Source organism: Cetorhinus maximus, chromosome 17 (genome assembly GCF_964194155.1).
Source record: "Cetorhinus maximus chromosome 17, sCetMax3.hap1.1, whole genome shotgun sequence".
Taxonomy (NCBI): Eukaryota; Metazoa; Chordata; class Chondrichthyes; order Lamniformes; family Cetorhinidae; genus Cetorhinus; species Cetorhinus maximus.
The window spans coordinates 30,873,439-30,891,710 of record NC_135895.1 but is presented as its reverse complement, the minus strand read 5'-3'; the positions used below and the strand labels follow the sequence as shown (position 1 = coordinate 30,891,710).

Genomic DNA, 18,272 nt, shown 5'->3' with positions numbered 1-18,272 from the left:
CATTCTCAGAGTTGTAAGTAGTAATTGCAGAGTTAGAGTTAAGCAACTTTTACCTACTTGCCAGAAGAGCTGTGTATCTATTGGTATAGGATAACCTGCATTATTTCTGCACATAGTGCACCCACACATGATTTGTACTTTGTTTGCTGATTGAGCCTGAATTTAGATGAGTTGTTTCTTATTTTCTTTCTGTTGACTTTTTTGGGGGCAAGTTAGCAGAAAAAAATATACTTTTACAATGAACTTAAAAAAAATAGTTGGAATCAATTTGACCTCATCTGCTGTTGCTCTGCACATGCACAAGTAGCCAGTCAGAAACTATTTTTAAGAATATAAACTTTTAAGTCCACACTGGGGTTAGGGTATGCTATGTTTCATTGTAATTCATCTCAGTAGTCTGTAAACTCAGCTGACATTTTCTGCTGTTCTGATGCTGTCATTCTTCTGCAGAATGAATGGAATGTTTGTGAGTAATATCTGCTGTCGGGCAGAGAATTTCTTCTGCCAGTGTGATTAACTTCATTCATGGGCTTGACTGATAACAGGCTGCACATCAAACCAAATTTAGGCCCACATGACAGTTTATACATAATTAAAATAAACAATATCCCATATTAATATCAGAACTTTCTGGGTCTAATCAAAATGATACGTAAGGAGCAGAAAAACAGATTATAGAGAAGTGCAATAATGGATCTTTGAAAAGCTTACTTAATGTTCTTAAAATTCTGAGTTTATTGACATTAGAAAACATTCATTGGTGTTTTTCATACTATATATTCAATCTAGGTCTCATACAACTATTTAGAATGACAGACAATCTATAGAAGTTGATTTATCCAAAGGGTGGTGAATATATGGGGCAGACAGCCTATAGAGGTATGTATAGTCATCAAAATGGTAAGAACTAGGTAAATGGTAGATAAAGAGATGAGAGATAGTGTATGGCACTTTTTTAACTTTGGGGCTAGCCAGATAGACCACAATAGTCTGTTCCAGTTCAATATGTTCTAGGAAGGTATATTATATAAAATGTTCTAATTTCACCTATATCAATTCAGGTTAATTATCTAAGTCCAGTCAATAACAGATTCTCATTGGCCGCAAGCATATACAGTTCATTCACAAGGTTATGATATGCACTAGCACAATTCTCCTTTGTTGTACTCCTGCAGTTGTGCAATCAAATCAATTTGGGGGTGTGGGTGTGAAAAAGTATGATAGCCCACTTACTTACATCCTACATTATACATTGCCTGGGAGACCAGGTGAGGCTATAGCTTGACAGAAATCTACCACCCCAGATTGATCTCAGTTGACTAATTCCAGCAGCATTGTCATCTTCGATTTTAAAAATTTCTTCTTCTCATCATTGCTTTTTGTTCTGCTTAAAATTTTGCAAATGGTGACGCTAGCATTTAAAAAAAATATTATTGGAGAGATCATGTTGAATTACTGTCCACCATCACAGTCAACTTGGCAAAGTAGTTTACATTTCAAATTTCCATGACTTGTAAATAGATCACCATAGTATGCAACCTTTAAATATCTTACTCAAAGCACTTTTATAATGTGGATAACTTGGCTGCCATGTAGTACAAACTTATCCCATTACAGATAATGCAACACAGGTTACATAAACAGGAGGCGCTGTGATACAGGGATAGTTGGTGTGAAAACTTCTTGTATTTGGGGTTCCTCTCCTTCAGCTGCTTATAAGCCTCCCTGTTGGTTGTCAATCCAATATCCTTCCCCAGCCCACAGCTCTGTTCAATCAGATGCATATCAGCCATGATTTCAGAAGTTATCTTACCAAACCATTGGGCATTGAGCCCTGCAACAGTCACACAGATGAAGAAAATGATAATCTGAAATAAAATAAATTGGGTGTAACCATTTTGAATCATCACTGAATACATCATGTACATCAGTCAAATGTATGGCAATGTTTCCTCTAAACTGTCAATTTAATGATCAAGTTTAAGGCAGGTTTCCATTATGGGTGAATGATCATCGAGAGTTAGGATAAGGCTATCAAAACACTTTTCACTTACAGCCTCAGTAACAAAGCAAAAAATCAATGGAAACAGCATATTTAACAAACTATACTGTCTTTTTCATACTTTTGTACCTATTTAAAATAGGCTGAGAGTATTGCTGTGTGTACTTGTTTGATTGACATAAAGGACCAGACCTCAACATAACACTATTTTTCAACTAGGTTACTGCATTCTGTATAATGACAGATCCCTTAACTCATTTTTAAAAAAACAGCTAGGTAAATATATAGAGTCCCTCCTGGCCCTCCTAAGGAGCTGCAGTAGTAGGGTATGAGACAGTGCTTCGATTGCCTTCCACAGTATACCTAGCAATATAATTCAGAGGCTATTCCCAGACTCTGGCAGAATATTCAACCATTACTCAACATCCCCTGGAGGCTCTAGCAGTTTTCAATGACTCTCGAATTTCTTTGTATGATGACAAGGTACCAATACAGCCCCAATATGTGGCAGCCGCAGCATAGCGAGTTAAAACAATTGCCCATTACTGAGCTTGCCTCAGCCAAATAGATGCAGGGAGGGACAACAAAAAGGAAAAAATAATGAGCTGCACTGCTATTCAAAGCAGCAGAGCCTATGAACAAGTTGATGAGAGTTTGAGCATGATCCAGGTAGACCTGGAAAAAAGGAAACAATAGCTTTGAATGAAAGGGCTACATCCCATCCACAATAATGACCATTAACCCCAACATGCTATCATCCATTCTAGATCTTGTGTGATTATGAGCACTGTGTATGATACCTGAAATGTCTCTTCTTCATTTAACAGCTCACTGGGATGATACATTGCAAAGATGGTTAAGTTAAAGAAAGCACAGGCAGATCCGAGGTGAAAGTAATATGGGAAGAGTCTGCTCTGAATGAAGCCAAACGTGTGTCTTGTGAGGTTACTGCCCATGATCAGACCTGTAGAACAAACAAAGTGACATTAAGGACCTCTGAATAAATTATTGTTGGTGAAAGCGATGCAAAGTTGACTATAGCTTCAAATGCAAAGAGGAAACTTCAAATAAGGAAAATAATCCATCATACAAAATCAGTCTTAGGCTATCAACAAAGGTTATCTTATTCAATATTGTATTTACACAGCATACATACACAGTTCTGCATGAAGTCCCTTACCTCACCCTAAGTACATTTCGCAATGATGAAAACAGCAATTACGGGTGGCCATTCAGACAGCTTTACTGCAGCAATAACTTAATTACAAAAACATATTTAGTGCAGTACTGTAGGTTCTTTGATGCTAATATTAAACGGGGTGTGGGGATACATATTTATGGATGTAAATGTCTACATTAAGACTATCACAATTATCAGACTGAAGTTTTCACTATGAAAAGCAGTTTTCACACAGTATGTACAAGTCATCAAACAGAATTTCAATGGGAGACAAAACCTTTGGAAAGTAAAAAAGGACAATCTATGCAACAGATAGTCACTACAAAGCAATCATCTGCAGAGCCTCAAAATGCAATATAAGACAGTTTTTCTGCAGCCCTTCATTCCCCATTCCACAGGGGCTACAGACACAGGAAAAGAAGTACAGACTGTTTGGCCTGCAGTACACTGCTGAGGACAGGAAAATCTGGTAAATGAATAGATCTGAAAAAGGCTGCAGACAGTCACAAAAATGAAAATTATACTAGGGTTAGAAACTGGAGAAGGAGGAGGTAGGCAGGGAGATGTAGGGGGCAATTCTAGAGCATAAGGCACTGTCACTAATGGTGAACAAAGGGATTTTGAGATGCAGAAAAGGAGGACACAGTAGAACCAATTAAGTAGAATTCCACTGCGTTGGACATCTCCAATGTGCTGGCACATATGTAGGCTGTAGATGCACATTCATTGTGACATTATCTGAACCTGTTAATAGCTGGTTCTTTACCCTGAAATTTAACCATTAATAACAATAGTTCAAGATGGAAATTTATTACAGTAAAGGAAAGGGAGAAGACACTTACCTGATATAAATGTGACCCATATCTGCATTCCCCAGAATGTAGATAGGAACATCAGGTGGAGAAGTTTGGCAAATGTTGTAGGTACTCCTTCAGTAGCCATGGCAATTGGCACAGATGGCATCACACAACCAAGGAAGGAAGAAATCCTGCACCAAGTTACAGAGAAGACATGGAAGGGAAGTGAAATGCCGAAAGAAAGTTAAACCAAAACGGTTATCTCTGACACGATCTGTGATTAGCAAAAGGCAAAATATATTTGCAAATTTTATGTGCCCTCCAAAATAAATTCTGAAGAGACTAATTGAGAACTTTAAAATTATGAAAGGTATTGATAAGAGGAGACAAAGTGTTTCCACTTGAGGAGAAAGATAAAACTAGACGCCACCAATATGAGATCGTCACCAAGAAATCAAATAGGGAATTGAGAAGAAACATCTTCATCCAGAGTGGTGAAAACGTGGAACTCGCGTTGAGGCAAATATTTTAAATGCACTTACGAAGAAGCTAAGTAAGCCTATGAGGGAGAAGGAAGCAAATCTAAGATATGATGAGGGAGGATGGGAGGAGGTTTGAATGGAGCATAAATGCCGGTATGCTCTCATTGGGCCGAATGGCCTGTTTTTGTCCTATTATTCCATGTAATTCAACGTAAACATGGTCCTGGCTATCTCAACATAGTCATCAGATTTTCTGCAATAGCTTTTCCTTCTGCTCCGTATCACCTTTTCCATTCTGGATCCTATGTCATCCTCAACTACTAACACTTGGCAACATTATTTAGATTTATGAAAATTGATTGATCCTGTCAGAAATGCTGCATCCTAGCCCCAACTCCATCTTTACGGCTTTGGTGTCCTTATTCACCCTGATCTAAGCTTCAAACCATCATACTATCCATCAGCAAAATTATCTAATTTCACCTCCGTAACACCAAGTGCCTCTGTCCCTACTTCATCTCTAAGATTACTGAAGCTCTCACTCATGCACTGTTGACTCTAAACAATGCAGCTTATTTAATTATGACTTGAACTCCACACCAGAAACTCCAGCTTCTTTTTTATATAGTACTACGTTTCGCTCAGTTCTCACAGAGTTCTGATAAAAGGTCATCGACCTGAAACGTTAACTCTACTTCTCTTTCCACAGATACTGCCTGACGCTGCTGAGCGTTTCCAGCATTTTCTGTTTTTAAACTGATAAACAATTACACTGTTCGCTGGTTATTACATGTATTAATTGCTTTTTTTGTGACGCAACTTAGCATTCCCGCTTCTTGCTTTTTACCATTTCTCCACCCCCCTCCTCTTTTCTTCCAGATTGCTTATCTTCTAGTTTTGAAATCTGACCAAAGGGTTATAACCTCTTTTTTTTGCAGATTCTGCACGACGTGTATTGCCAGCAGTTTCAACTTTCATTAAAAGATAGACCGGAGTTGCTCATCTAGGTTTTGATCAACAATTTTAAACTCTGGAGAACTATCAGCATTAAATGGATCTGAAAAATGACCTTGGGGTGGGGGTGGTGTTTGTAGATGAGTGTGTTGTGGGGGTGGGAGGTAAAAGTACGATGGCCAACGGGAACTGTGTGAGGATAATCCATTTTCTGAGGCTGTTGCAGTCGTCATTAAGTTATCGAGAGTTTAACAAAACCACAATTCCTTTGTTGAAGAACACATTTCCCATGAAACAGATTTTTCAAAACTCCTTGATAAATAAAGCATTCAAATGTTACTCTAGGGTTTCAGATACAGCTTTTACGTCAAAAAGACCCAGATTAAGATTCACTGATAGTCTGCTCTTCATTTAAATCAAAAGTTCAGCTTTGAATCCGTTTGGCCCTTTTTGCATTTTCCCAAAACTCGTTCTTTACATTAGGGATAAAAATAACGTTGCCGTTACGTTTGCTGCTTAATCTCCCACTAGATTAAATTACTTGGATGAAATGCAGAGCGCTTACCCTCCTATGGCTTTTCCTGAGCTAGGCTATTCCCCAGGATTCAGTCTGCTTTGCTCCAGCGGTGCACTCTCATGCGAACTTGTATGTCAGCATTCTTCTCCCACCCCCCTTGCCGCTCTCCTGATTGGCTCTGGGGTGGCCGCCTGGAGAAAATGCCAATCAGCTGGATTCTGACCACACACCCTGTCCGACCGCGCATGCGCATCGACCAAACCACCCGCCGTCCTGTGCTTCGCAGTCTTTCAAAACAGACGCATGGGGAAGGGGGGGCTGGCAGTTTTATTTTGAAACCAGCGCGATCGAACTGTAAAACATAAACCTTGTGCTTAGCAGGCGGGTAACGTTGAGGGACGGGGCCTTGTGATTGTAATGTGAAGGGCGGGGGTGGGGGAGGAATAGGAAGGGAGAGCTGTCACCCTGCAAACCTCTCTCTCTCTGTCTGGTGAGGGAGCATCCATCAGTGGCTCCGCCCAGGCCCCGCGGGGAAGTTCGGCCGGCACGGCGCGTGCGCACGGCGCGCTGATTCTTGAATGAGGCTCGAGCTGGGCTGGGTGTCGCGCGCAGAGGGATGACGTCACGGGAGAGGAAGCTGAGTCAGAGAATGGAGCTTTGAGCACTCCTTCCCCTTGCCAGCACTGAGTTTGAGAATGAAGACACTCAGGAGTAGTCTGGAGGCACTCCGAGGCAGGCATTCCGCGGCTTCAGAAACTGTGAGGCTGAGAAAGAGAAAATCGACGCTGTACAGCAAAGAGCGCTGCAACTCGGAGTTGGGGACAGGTACAGACCAGCCAGCCAGCCTAGTTGCCACTGCTCTGTGCAGATGTCATTGCATCTCGTCTCGCTGCATTCAGTTTGTAAAAACCCGAAAAGAGAACTGTCCTGGGGAGATTTTTCCCAGCTGCCAATCCAATAAGAACTAGGAGCAGGAGTAGGCAATTCAACCCCTCGAGCCTGCCCCGCAATTCAATACGATCATGGCTGATCTCATTTCGGCCTCAAATCCAATTTCCAGCCCAATCCCCATAACCGGTCATAACAAAAACAAAAATAAAAATACCTGGAAAAACTCAGCAGGTCTGACAGCATCTGCGGAGAGGGACACAGTTAACGTTTCGAGTCCGTATGACTCTTCAACAGAACTAAGGAAAAATAGAAGAGAGGTGAAATATAAGCTGGTTTACGGTTGGGGGTGGGGGGGACAAGTAGAGCTGGATAGAGGGCCAGTGATAGGTAGAGGCAAAGAAGAGATTACCAAAGATGTCATAGACAAAAGGACAAAGAGGTGTTGATGGTGGTGATATTAGCTAAGGAATGTGCTAATTAAGGGTAGAAAGCAGGACGAGCAAGGTACAGATAGCCCGGGTGGGGTGGGGGGAAGGGATCGAAATGGGCTAAAAGGTAGAGATAAAACAATGGATGAACTCTGTCCTCCATCCCCACCCGCTTTCCGATTCCCCTTTTTCCAATAATTTATATATATTTTTCTTTTCCCACCTATTTCCATTATTTTTAAATGTATTTCCATCCATTGTTTTATCTCTACCTTTTAGCCTATTTCGATCCCTTCCCCCCCACCCCACCCCACCCCCACTAGGGCTATCTGTACCTTGCTCGTCCTGCTTTCTACCCTTAATGTCACCTATTAGCACAATCCTTAGCTAATGTCACCACCGTCAACACCTCTTTGTCCTTTTGTCTATGACATCTTTGGCAATCTCTTTTTTGCCTCTACCTATCACTGGCCCTCTATCCAGCTCTACTTGTGCCTCCCCCCCCCCCCCCCCCCCTTAAACCAGTTTATATTTCACCTCTCTTCTATTTTTCCTTAGTTCTGTTGAGTCATACGGACTCGAAACGTTGACTGTGTTCCTCTCTGCAGATGCTGTCAGACCTGTTGAGTCTTTCCAGGAATTTTTATTTTAGTTTTTGTTTTGGATTTCCAGCATCCGCAGTTTTTTGCTTTTACTCATAACTGTTCAACCCCTTACTAATTAAAAATCTGTCTATCTCCTCCTAAAATTTATTCAGCGTCCTGGCATCCACTGCACTCTGAGGTAGTGAATTCCACAGATTCACACCCTTTGAGAAAAGTAATTCCTCCTCATCTCTGATTTAAATGTATCACCCCTTAGCCTAAAACTATGGCCTCTCATTCTAGAATGCCCCACAAGGGGAAACATCTGTTCCACGTCTACTTTGTCTGTCCCCTTTAGCATCTTATATACTTCAATTAGATCCCCTCTCATCCTTCTAAACTCTAGCGAGTATAGGCCTAAACTGCTTAATTTCTCCTCATAAGACAAGCCCCGCATCTCTGGAATCAATCTAGTGAACCTCCTCTGAACCGCCTCCAATGCAACCACATCTTTCCTCAAGTAAGGGGACCAAAACTGTGCACTGTACTCCAGGCGCGGTCTCACCAATGCCTTGTACAGTTGCAACAACACTTCCCTATTTTTATACTCTATTCCTTTAGCAATAAATGCCAAAATTCCATTTGCCTTCCTTATTACCTGCTGCACCTGCATTCTACCTTTCACCGATTCATGTATGAGGACACCCAGATCCCTCTGCACTGAAGCATTCTGAAGTTTCTCTCCATTTAAATAATAAATAGCCTTTTTATTCTTCCGACCAAAATGAATAACCTCACATTTATCCACATTAAACTCCATCTGCTAGATTTTGGACCATTCACCTAACCTGTCCATATTCATTTGTATGTTTCTTATTTCTTCATTGCAACTTACTTTCCCACCTATTTTGGTGTCATCTGCAAATTTAGCTACAATTAGTACCTTCTATCCCTGAATCTAAGTCATTAATATAGATTGTAACTAGTTGGGGCCCAAGGACTGAACCTTATGGCACCCCACTCGTTACAGCTTGCCATCCAGAAAAAGACCCATTTATCCCAACTCTCTGCTTTCTATTGGTTAGCCAATCCTCTATCCAAGCTAATATATCACCCCTAACTCCGTGTGATCTTATCATGTGTATTAATCTTTTGTCCGGCACCTTATCAATGGACAATATAACGTGCAAGTGTCTATGAAAAACATTGCATACAGTCCCAAATGCAATAGTATGATCTAAAGAAGTGGTGCGCTTTAATCTGAATGCACCCTCTGGTCGGCAAATGTTTTTCAACAGGTTGCTATGGATCGGAGAGGGATTCATTTTGAACAGCCCTGATTTCTCCACTCACTACCCGTCCGTAAACAAAAAGGTGTTTTTGATTTTTGATATTCCCCTTTATAAGTGGTGGTGCATTTTCCCCCAACCCTTCAGTTTTGGAGGTATCCAATCCTCTGTTAATAACCCCACAGCAAACTCGAGATAAAGTAAAATAAGAGGTTTGGTTTATTCTACACACATGCAAAATGGGAGAAAGGGGTTTCGCAATGTCCAGGGATAAAGGAAAGAAAGGGGTACAGGGCAAGACCATGATAAAATTAAGAGTTATGGTTTCACATGAGTCCAGAATCAAAAGTCCAGTGGTGTACTCCTTCGGAGGTTAGCAGGATGAACTGTTACAGGGTGATCCAATTTTCCAGAAGCGAGGACTTCCATGATGGAAGAAGGCACTTGGAGATGAATTTGTCTTGAACGCAGAGATACAGACGTTCCAAGGTACCACATGATGGTAGATGAGGGTCAGGCACTTCACCTGAACAGAGCTCTTTCAGTTACTACCTGTTTGATGAAAACAATGGTAGACAGAGGCAGGCTGCTTGTCTGGAGTCCTGCTTCGCTACTGAGGTCAAACAGGGACTGAAGATCAAATTCAAGAGCTGCATAATTAAAGGAATTCAAACAGCTCAAGTCTTGGTTATGTGACATGGTGGTTTCGGGACAAGCTATTAAGCTAATGAGGTGCCTGGTTGAAACCCATTGTGTTTTGGAGCAGGTAATGGTGGGGCCATTAGCACAAGATTGGAGATTAGGAGTCACAAAGAGCTCTACCTTTGTCTGTAGCTGGCTAGTGCCGATTTATCGGGTGGAATTTTCCATCCCTGTTGGTGTTATGTGTGAACGGACAATATGGCAGGAAGGCCAAAAATCGGTTTCACACCATTGTGAAACCAGTTTGCGTTCATCTGCTCCACCCAAAAATGGCAGGCCACGTTTCTTGCCACCGGACATCGGGAATGTCATTTTGATATTTCTGCATATTGTTATAAGCCCTGCTCGCTGGAATATCCGGGCACATCACGCCGACATGTTTCACAACTGAACTTAAGTGCCAGACACTTGGCGAGCTGCACTTCACTCGGGACTTTGAGGCTTGTTTGCTTACTTTGCATCGGGCAGCACTCGTGATTATCAGTGCCAGGCTTTGCAGGCACTACCACATCACTTTTGGGGAGCTCATGGGCAGGTCTCTATTTACGAGACTAGCCATAAGGTGGGGGTGGCTTTTCAATGGCTGCAGGGCTATGGCTTGCTTGGGAAAGGGGGAGAAGTGGCTTCAGGCAAGGGAAGCTGGGGAAGGGAGGTGTCAGGGTGTATGTGGGGACACATGTTGATCTGTGTGAGTGGCCTTAAAAGGGTGAGGGCTGAGGAAGCGGTCTCCAGAGGAGACGAGGCCAGATGGGTGAGGGTGTGAGTGGTGATATCCCTTGAGCTGGCAGTGAGTGAGATGCCAGTGAATGTGTGATGGGCTTGTGAGTGTGTGAGTTTAGAGTGATGAGATGGCCACCTTACCCTGGTGGCACGGATGAGATCATCCTTTCCGCACTGGATGTTGAACCTCTTCTGTGCAGTGTTGGCATTGATCACCTCTGCCACTGCCTCCCAAGTCGGAGTGATGACACTGATGGGCCTCCTGTGGCCAGAGCGGGTATAGAGGACATCGCGGCGGGCTCCAGTGGTGTCCAGAAGACGTCCAAGGGATGTGTCACTGAATTGGGGGAGGGTGGTGGGGGGCTGAAATCTTCTCACCTTTCGGGGTCATATCTTCTGTGCAGCAGTCCTGGGCTGGAAGCACTGAAAGGTGTGCGTGCGGGTGCACTTTAAATATGGTGTCCAACATGAGGAAGCGGCAAGGAGACGGTCTGGCGGGTGAATCAGAGGCCGCCTGCTAGCGAAGCGATGTATTTCCCAGGAATGCATGATTAATGAGGCGGGATTGGGATGATATGGTTCAAAACCCCGCCATTGTGGCCAACGGATAAAACGTCCTTTTTCCCGCCTGCTACTGCTCTTAGTGCATATCTGGGACAATTCTGCCCATGGTCTATGAATTTTGGCTTGGCTGGAATGTGACAATACAAGTACATTCCAGGATGATAAGGTAGTCTTTGTCCATTGAAACAGCTTAGAATCTTCCAGAAACCAGCAAGTGATCAGCTGTAGCCATTTTTATCAGCCCAACAATTGTCCATTTTGGAAAAACAAAAAAAATAATTTTATAAAATAGCCAGGCTGACCTAGATATATAAAATATATATCCTTCCTGGTCTCTGGCCAGGACGCAACTGCCTGTGATTAGCTGGAGTGAAGCTTTTCTAATGGATCGCAGGATCCTAGAGGTCATCATAGAGGTGAATAGTATAGGATATTTGGCATTTGGCCCATTTATCTGTGCCAGTCCTTTGCTTGAACAATCCAAACTAATCTCATCTGACTTGATGAAAGGCTATTAATGAAAACATAAACTATTTCTTTCTTTACACATATGATGCCTGACCTAACGAGTGTTTCCGTCATTTTCTGTTTCTATCCTAAAACTAATTCCATTCCCTGTTCTCTCCTCATTGCTCTGTATCTTCCTCTGCCTCAAATATTCATCCGATTTCACCTTAGAATTTGCCTCAACCAATTTCTGTGGCAAAACATTTGTGGCTCGAACAATTTCTCCCAAAGTGTCTCAATTTTAAATTGATGACTCCTCCAGGCACTATATTGTCACCATACACATCTATGCACTACATACCCATAACTACCTTAATTACATTTCCTCCCACCCCACTTCCTGTGAGGACTTGATTCCACTCTCCCAGTTTCTCTCTGCCTCCTCTGTTCTGATGATGCCACCTTCCATAAGTGCTTCCAATATGTCGTCTTGTTTCCACAGTTGAGGATTCCTCTCCAATGTGGTTGACAGGGCTATTGATCATGTACATTCCATTTCCCGATGTTCGCTCTGATCGTTCTCATTGTCCTCAGCTTCCACACTCCACATTGAATGGATCATCCTCCCCTATTTCCGCCACCTCCAGCATGATGCCAACGCTAAGCAAATCTTTCCCTTTCCTCCTCTTTCAGCGTTCTGAGGGACCATTCCCTCTGTGACACCCTGGTGCACTTCTCCATTGCCAAGAACATCTACTTTTCTTCCCATGAAACCCTCCCAATCAAGTGCAGGAGGTTAAATGCCTGCCTTTTCACCTGGTTCCTTCCCACTGTACAAGGCTCCAAAAAGTCCTTCCAGGTGAAACAGTGATTTACTTGTACCGCTTTAAATTTAGTACACTGATTTCATTGCTTGCAATACAGATTCCTATGTGTAGGGGAGACCAAACACAGATTGGGTGACTGCTTTGTGGAACACCTCCGTTCAGCCCATAAGTGTAACCCTGAGCTTCTGGGTTCCTGTCATTTTAATTCTCCGCCCCACTCCCATTCTGCCCTCTGTCATTCTCTCTCTCTCTCTCTGTTCCCCCCCTCCCACCCCCCCACAAAACACAGTTCCATTAAGGCTGAACATACATTTGAGGAACTGCATGTCATCTTTCGGTTAGGCACTTTCCAGCCTCAACGTTGAGTTCAATAATTTCCAATAATAACCCTTGCCCTCAGTTTTTCAGATGACAGCTGCTGTTGATGACTCTGCTTTCCCATTTACATCTTCTCCGGACCCATCTTTTGTTTCTTTGCCATTACCACCTCCATTTGGCTTGCACCATCATCCCTTTTGTCATTTAATCTCTCCTGCCAGTCACAGAACTTCCCTTTTGTTCTTCCCCTCTTCCCCCTTTCCCTGTCTTTGTATTTACTTAAAATCTGACACATCTCAAACTTTTTTTGGTTCTGATGAAAGGCCTTGACCTGAAACATTAACTCTATTTCTCTCTCCACAGATGCTGCTGGACCAGCTGAGTATTTCCCATATTTTCTGTTTTTTATTTCAGATTTCTAGCATCCACAGTGTTTGGCTTTTATAGTACCTGTCAATAAGTTTCAATATTTGAATTAAAGTTACCTCTCTCACTGAAGATGGGCAGAGGCAATGTCTTCACTCCTGTTAGTATGTTTGTCTTTAAACAATACCTCTCAAAAATTAATGGATGGATTTCATGGAATCTTAGTACACAGGGTATGGCCCAAGAAAGAACTGATTGATTAGCTTTTGGCAAAGATGAGGATCCGGATCCTAGAATTTTTTAATGGATCCGTTAACATTGGGAGACAGGCAAATTGACTTCTTTAGAATGCTGTTTATTGTTTTAGAATGTTGGGATTGTCTCAGCTGCTGTGATGGAATTTGTCACAGCTGTCAAAAATGTGAGCAGAGTTTTCAGGCAGGTTGTTGGACGTGGATTGGCCTGATGCCTCCTTAGTGAGATGGAAGCTCGTAATTTAAAAAAAAAATTTTCAGCTTTAGTTACAGAGCATCAACCGGGCTGGGAAAAGCTTCAAAGAACAGCTGCATAACTTTGATGTTGAGTTAACACAGCATGGTGGAGGTATGCACTCTGAGTGTCCTCTTCACTTGTTCTGTTGCTGTGTATGAGTAAATGTTTTGTACAGTGATAGGATTACTTATCTTTGGGTAGATGGCACTGCATTTTAGAACCATTTTTTAAATGCGCGAGGGTTTCTGACTCTACACCCCTTTCAGGCAGTAAGTTACAGACTTCCATCAGCCTCTGGATGTAAAACCAACAGGCCTCTAAACCTTCTACCAATTACTTCCGATCTATGGCCCCCGTGTATTGATCTCTCTGCTAATGGGAATGGGTTGTTTCTATTCATTCTATCTAGGCCCCTCAATTTTATACACAATCTAATTCCCAGTCTCCTCTGTTCCAAAGATAACAACTGTACAGAAATGCATATTTTGGAGAGTTGTTGTCTTCTTAGACAGTCCCTCAGGATCAAGTTTGACTTGCTTCCACTCAGGTTTGATGACTTCGGAGATGACTGGTAAGTCCAATGTGCAAACTGCAGATTCTGCCACAAGCAGGACAAGTGATGCTTAAAAGGTTGGGTAGATAGGTTGTTTGGAGATTTGTGCGCTTCCTTTGACACCTCAACTTCACCTCTGCATGTTCCTGACGATGTCACTCAAAGTGTCGGCACCCTCCTGGATGAGTCTTCTCCATTTTGGTCTGTCACAAGCCAGGGACTCTCATGAGTCAGCAGGTATGTTTGACCTCTTCTGGGATGCTTTTGAGGACATCCCTAAGGCGTTTCTGCTGTCCTCCTAGGAGTCTCCTGCCGTGACTTATTTCCGAATAGAGTAATTGCTTTAGGTGTCTGGTCTCAGGCACATAGCAGAGCTGGTTTTGAGTGATTAGCATCTCAATGCCTGGCAAGTTGGCTTTGGAGAGGACACTTCTGTTGGACCACCTTTCTTGCCATTGGATTTGGAGGATCTTGCGAAGGCACCACTAATGGTTCTTCTCCAGTACTTTCAGCTGCCTGCTGTAGGTTGTCCAAGTCTCTGAAGCTTATAGGAGTGTAGGGATCATTGTTGCCCAGTAAACTAGGACCTTAGTCTTGGGTTTGTGACCCTGATCCTCAAATACTCTTTTCCTTGGTCAGCCAAAGCTAAGCTGCACATTGGAAGCGATGATGAATTTCATTGTCCAAGTCTGCTTTTGTCAAGAGGAGGCTCCTAAGATACAGAAAATGGTCCACATTGTCCGGGATCTTGCCATTGACCACCTCCAGCAAATTAGCCACCGGTGTGGCGATCATCTACAGAACAAACGGGAAACCATTCAACCTATGCTGCCTTCAATCCAAAACCATTCCAAATTAAGTTACAGGGCTTCAGTATATGTGATGCATGTGTGTATACTCACTCAGAAACAGAGTTCCAGGTCATTGCTGACTCCGCGGAAGCATTTGAGACAATAGGTCTTTCACTAAATGCCCAGAAAACAAAGGTCCTCTTTTAACCAGCTGTACAGCACAACATCTCACAGATCAAGAGAATTTTCATGACCAACAGTAAATGTTTAGTGTTCATAATATTTAATGCTAGAATACAATTTTCCTTAAGTATAAAAATGGAATTGTGCAGTTTTTTTAAATGATTTTTTTTTTTCTGTAGAAGAATGATTCTTTTTCCTAAGCTGTAACGTTTACTCAATGAAATGTGTTTAATGTGACACTGTCTTCCTCAGAAAAAGGCAGCTGGTATTTGGAGCCACCAAAATATTTTGCTGCTTTTGTAATTGTAGTTTTTCTGTTTTCTTAAATTTAGGATTATTGGGTCCAAACATCTATCTAATTATGTTCACTGTAGCTTTGAGGATGGTGAACTGCTTTCTGGTCCAAACGAGTTTCGTTCCTGATGAGTATTGGCAGTCACTCGAAGTCGCACACAATATGGTCTTCAAATATCCTTTGGGTTTTCAACTTGTACATGCACCTTCTAAAAATATTAACTTTTATATCAGCCATTAACTCAGGGATTGCTTAAACTAAATGCAGTTTCCAGGTATGTGGAAAGATTTTGGAACAGCTAGATTTGTCTACCGGAATACCATAAAGGAAACGTTAACCTCACTTGGTCACGTTTAAACTTAAACTGATAGAATGGTTTTGTAACATACAGTTTCAGTCTTTGGTGTCCAGATTAGTTGACACATGAAGCTTCTCACCTATTTTCCGTTGATCACAGTGTACTGTACTGCAAAAGAGAAATGTGTTATTCTTTGTAAGGAAGTGCTGGATGCTTGCGTCACATAAAATTGGGAAGGAAAAACTATCTTACTTCAGCATGTACTTTCATTATAAATTTCCAAGTGCATGTTTATAATGCTGAATGTCCGGGTAAACTTGAAATGTTATAATTACACCCTCCTACCAATAGTGGTACTATAGTGCTCCAGTTTTCTGTCTTGTAGTCCCTCAGTCCACACTGCACAGAAGTCCTTAGTATTTTTGCGATTAAGCCTGATAGCTCAAGTTGGGAAGTTTCCCAACTCGACAGGCCCACCTTGATTTAAAAAAAGGCCTGTCACTTGCAGGTGGGGGCATGATTGAGTCAAGCCTGGTGCCTCCAGAGGCAGTTCAGATTTTAAATCTTTTTTTAAAAGGTCTCCAGAGCCACCGTGACTCTGAAAATTTGGCCCTCATACTCCAACCTTTTCTATTTTCTGCCTTCATAAATTGTTATAAATTGTTAATTATAAATAATGGTATTAAGTGTGATGTAAAAATAAGGATAGCATGTATGACTTTAAAATGCGGACTGAATTAATCTGTGCACAATAAGCTGATTATTGCCTGCTGTCTGGGGCATCCACATAAATGGAAGAAAGCCCCTTTTTTTTGACAGATGCTATTTTACACTCTTCAGTTTCCTTCTTTACATCAAACTTTTGATAATCTACTGGGAAAGAGAAGCAGAATTTTGACAAGTTGAACATGGAGAGGACTAAATGACTTAATTTTGGGTTTTGCTGCTGTGAATGAAAGATCGACCAGCTGTGGAGTGGAGAGACCAGCCATGGGGCAAGATGGTGGCCTATATATGTGTGTGTGTGTATATATATATAGATAAGCAGTGCTCACATTTTGGTGGTCACATGGTACTCAAGGGTTAATTGATCATGAAGCTTCAAACAGAAGGATGGTTTTGTTTATTTTTAAAAAAATAAATATTTAATACTATAATCTTAACATTGACAAATATGGTTATTTAACCTGGGAATGGAAAGAAAGACTTCGAGGTTACATCTATCCATTGTTCTTTGCAAGCTTTTATAAATTGTTGCAAGTATTCAAGAAGGATACAGTTCAACTGCTGGTAAGGTTTTAAACAGTTGTTTGATACTAACCAGTCTTGTCTCTTCATAAATGAGATTTAACCTTGTTATTGAAATGCTAGGAAAGTTATTGGCTAATTTTTGGGGGGAAACATCAATGTATGTTTGTTCTTTGGTATCAGAGAATCATAGAATGATATAGCACTGGAGGAGGCTATTTGGACTATCATGCTTGTGCCACTTCTTTGGTAGAACTACCCAATTAGTCCTACTTTCCTCTTTCCCATAGTCCTGTTTTTTTTTTCTCTACAAGTATTTATCTAGTTTTTAAGGACATCATTGAAGCTGCTTTCAAACAGTGCATTACAGATTACAAGAACCCATGGTGTGAAGAAAGAGATTTCCTCTGGTTTTAATATTGCACCTTTTATCTGTGTCTGTTTACTGACCTTTATGCCACTGGAAACAGTTTATTTTTATTTACACTTTATCAAAACTGATCATAATTTTGATCATCTATCAAATCTCCTTTTAACTGCCTGTGCTGGAAGGAGAATAATTATTGCTTCTCCAGTATCTCATCTCTGGTACCATTCTAATAAATTTCTTTTGCACCTTCGCTAAGCCTTGGAGTCTTTCCTAAAGTGTGCTGCCCGGAATTGAACATATTATTCCAGCTGAGGACATTGTTTTTTATTCTTTTATGGGATGTGAGCATCGCTGGCAAAGCAAGCATTTGTTGCTCATCCCTAATTGCTCTTGAGAAGGTGGTGGTGAGTCTCCTACTTGAATGACTGCAATCTATCTTGTGTAGGTACTCCTACAGTGCTGTTAGGAAGGGAGTTTCAGGATTTGCTGGTGTTTTATAAAGGTTTACTAAAGCTTCCTTGCTTTTCTACTCTGTGCCTCTATTCATAAAGCATATGCCCCCAATGCATTTTTAACAGCATCCTCAACTCACCCTGCCAACTTTAAAGATTTATGTGCATGCACTCTCTTTAAAATTGTATCATTTAGTTTATATTGTCTCTCCTTATTTTTCTTACCAAAATGCATCACTTCACACTCCTCTGCATTAAATTTCATCTGCCATATGTCTGCCCATTTCACCAGTCTGTTTGTCTTCCTGAAGTCTGTTACCACCCTCCCCAATGTTTACCATGTTTCTGAGAATCATGTCATCTGCAAACTTTTAAATTATGCTCTTTACATCCAAGTTGAGACCATTAGTATATATTTAAAAGAGCCATGGCCCTAATACTGACCCTGGGAGCATCACTCTACACCTTCCCTTCAGTCTGAAAAACAACTTTTATCATTACTCTCTGCTTTCTGTTTACAAT

At 41.6% G+C, this 18,272-nt stretch overlaps 2 protein-coding genes across 3 annotated transcripts in view; one reads left to right on the top strand and one right to left on the bottom strand.

Moving 5' to 3' along the window:
- Positions 1 to 711: 711 nt before the first annotated feature.
- LOC144692282 (transmembrane protein 205) lies at positions 712 to 6,241 on the bottom strand. 2 transcript variants are annotated; one of them, XM_078560917.1, is made up of 4 exons: positions 5,981 to 6,241; positions 4,025 to 4,170; positions 2,803 to 2,966; positions 712 to 1,868 (listed from the first exon to the last, which is right to left on the bottom strand). In XM_078560917.1, the coding sequence occupies exons 2-4, from the start codon at positions 4,143 to 4,145 to the stop codon at positions 1,566 to 1,568; spliced, it is 588 nt and encodes a 195-aa protein (XP_078417043.1). In that variant the 5' UTR covers positions 4,146 to 4,170; positions 5,981 to 6,241; the 3' UTR covers positions 712 to 1,565. The 2 variants fall into 2 exon arrangements, with proteins under 2 accessions (XP_078417043.1, XP_078417044.1); XM_078560918.1 differs by lacking the exon at positions 5,981 to 6,241 and adding an exon at positions 5,531 to 5,625.
- A 226-nt stretch (positions 6,242 to 6,467) lies between these two features.
- Positions 6,468 to 18,272, top strand: part of pigb (phosphatidylinositol glycan anchor biosynthesis, class B) — a 29,444-nt gene continuing 17,639 nt past the window's right edge. The window contains exons 1-3 of the mRNA XM_078560914.1: positions 6,468 to 6,757; positions 15,420 to 15,559; positions 16,857 to 16,970. Coding sequence (XP_078417040.1) covers positions 6,628 to 6,757; positions 15,420 to 15,559; positions 16,857 to 16,970 — 384 coding nt within the window. The 5' untranslated portion in view covers positions 6,468 to 6,627. The remainder of the gene's footprint in view (positions 6,758 to 15,419; positions 15,560 to 16,856; positions 16,971 to 18,272) is intronic.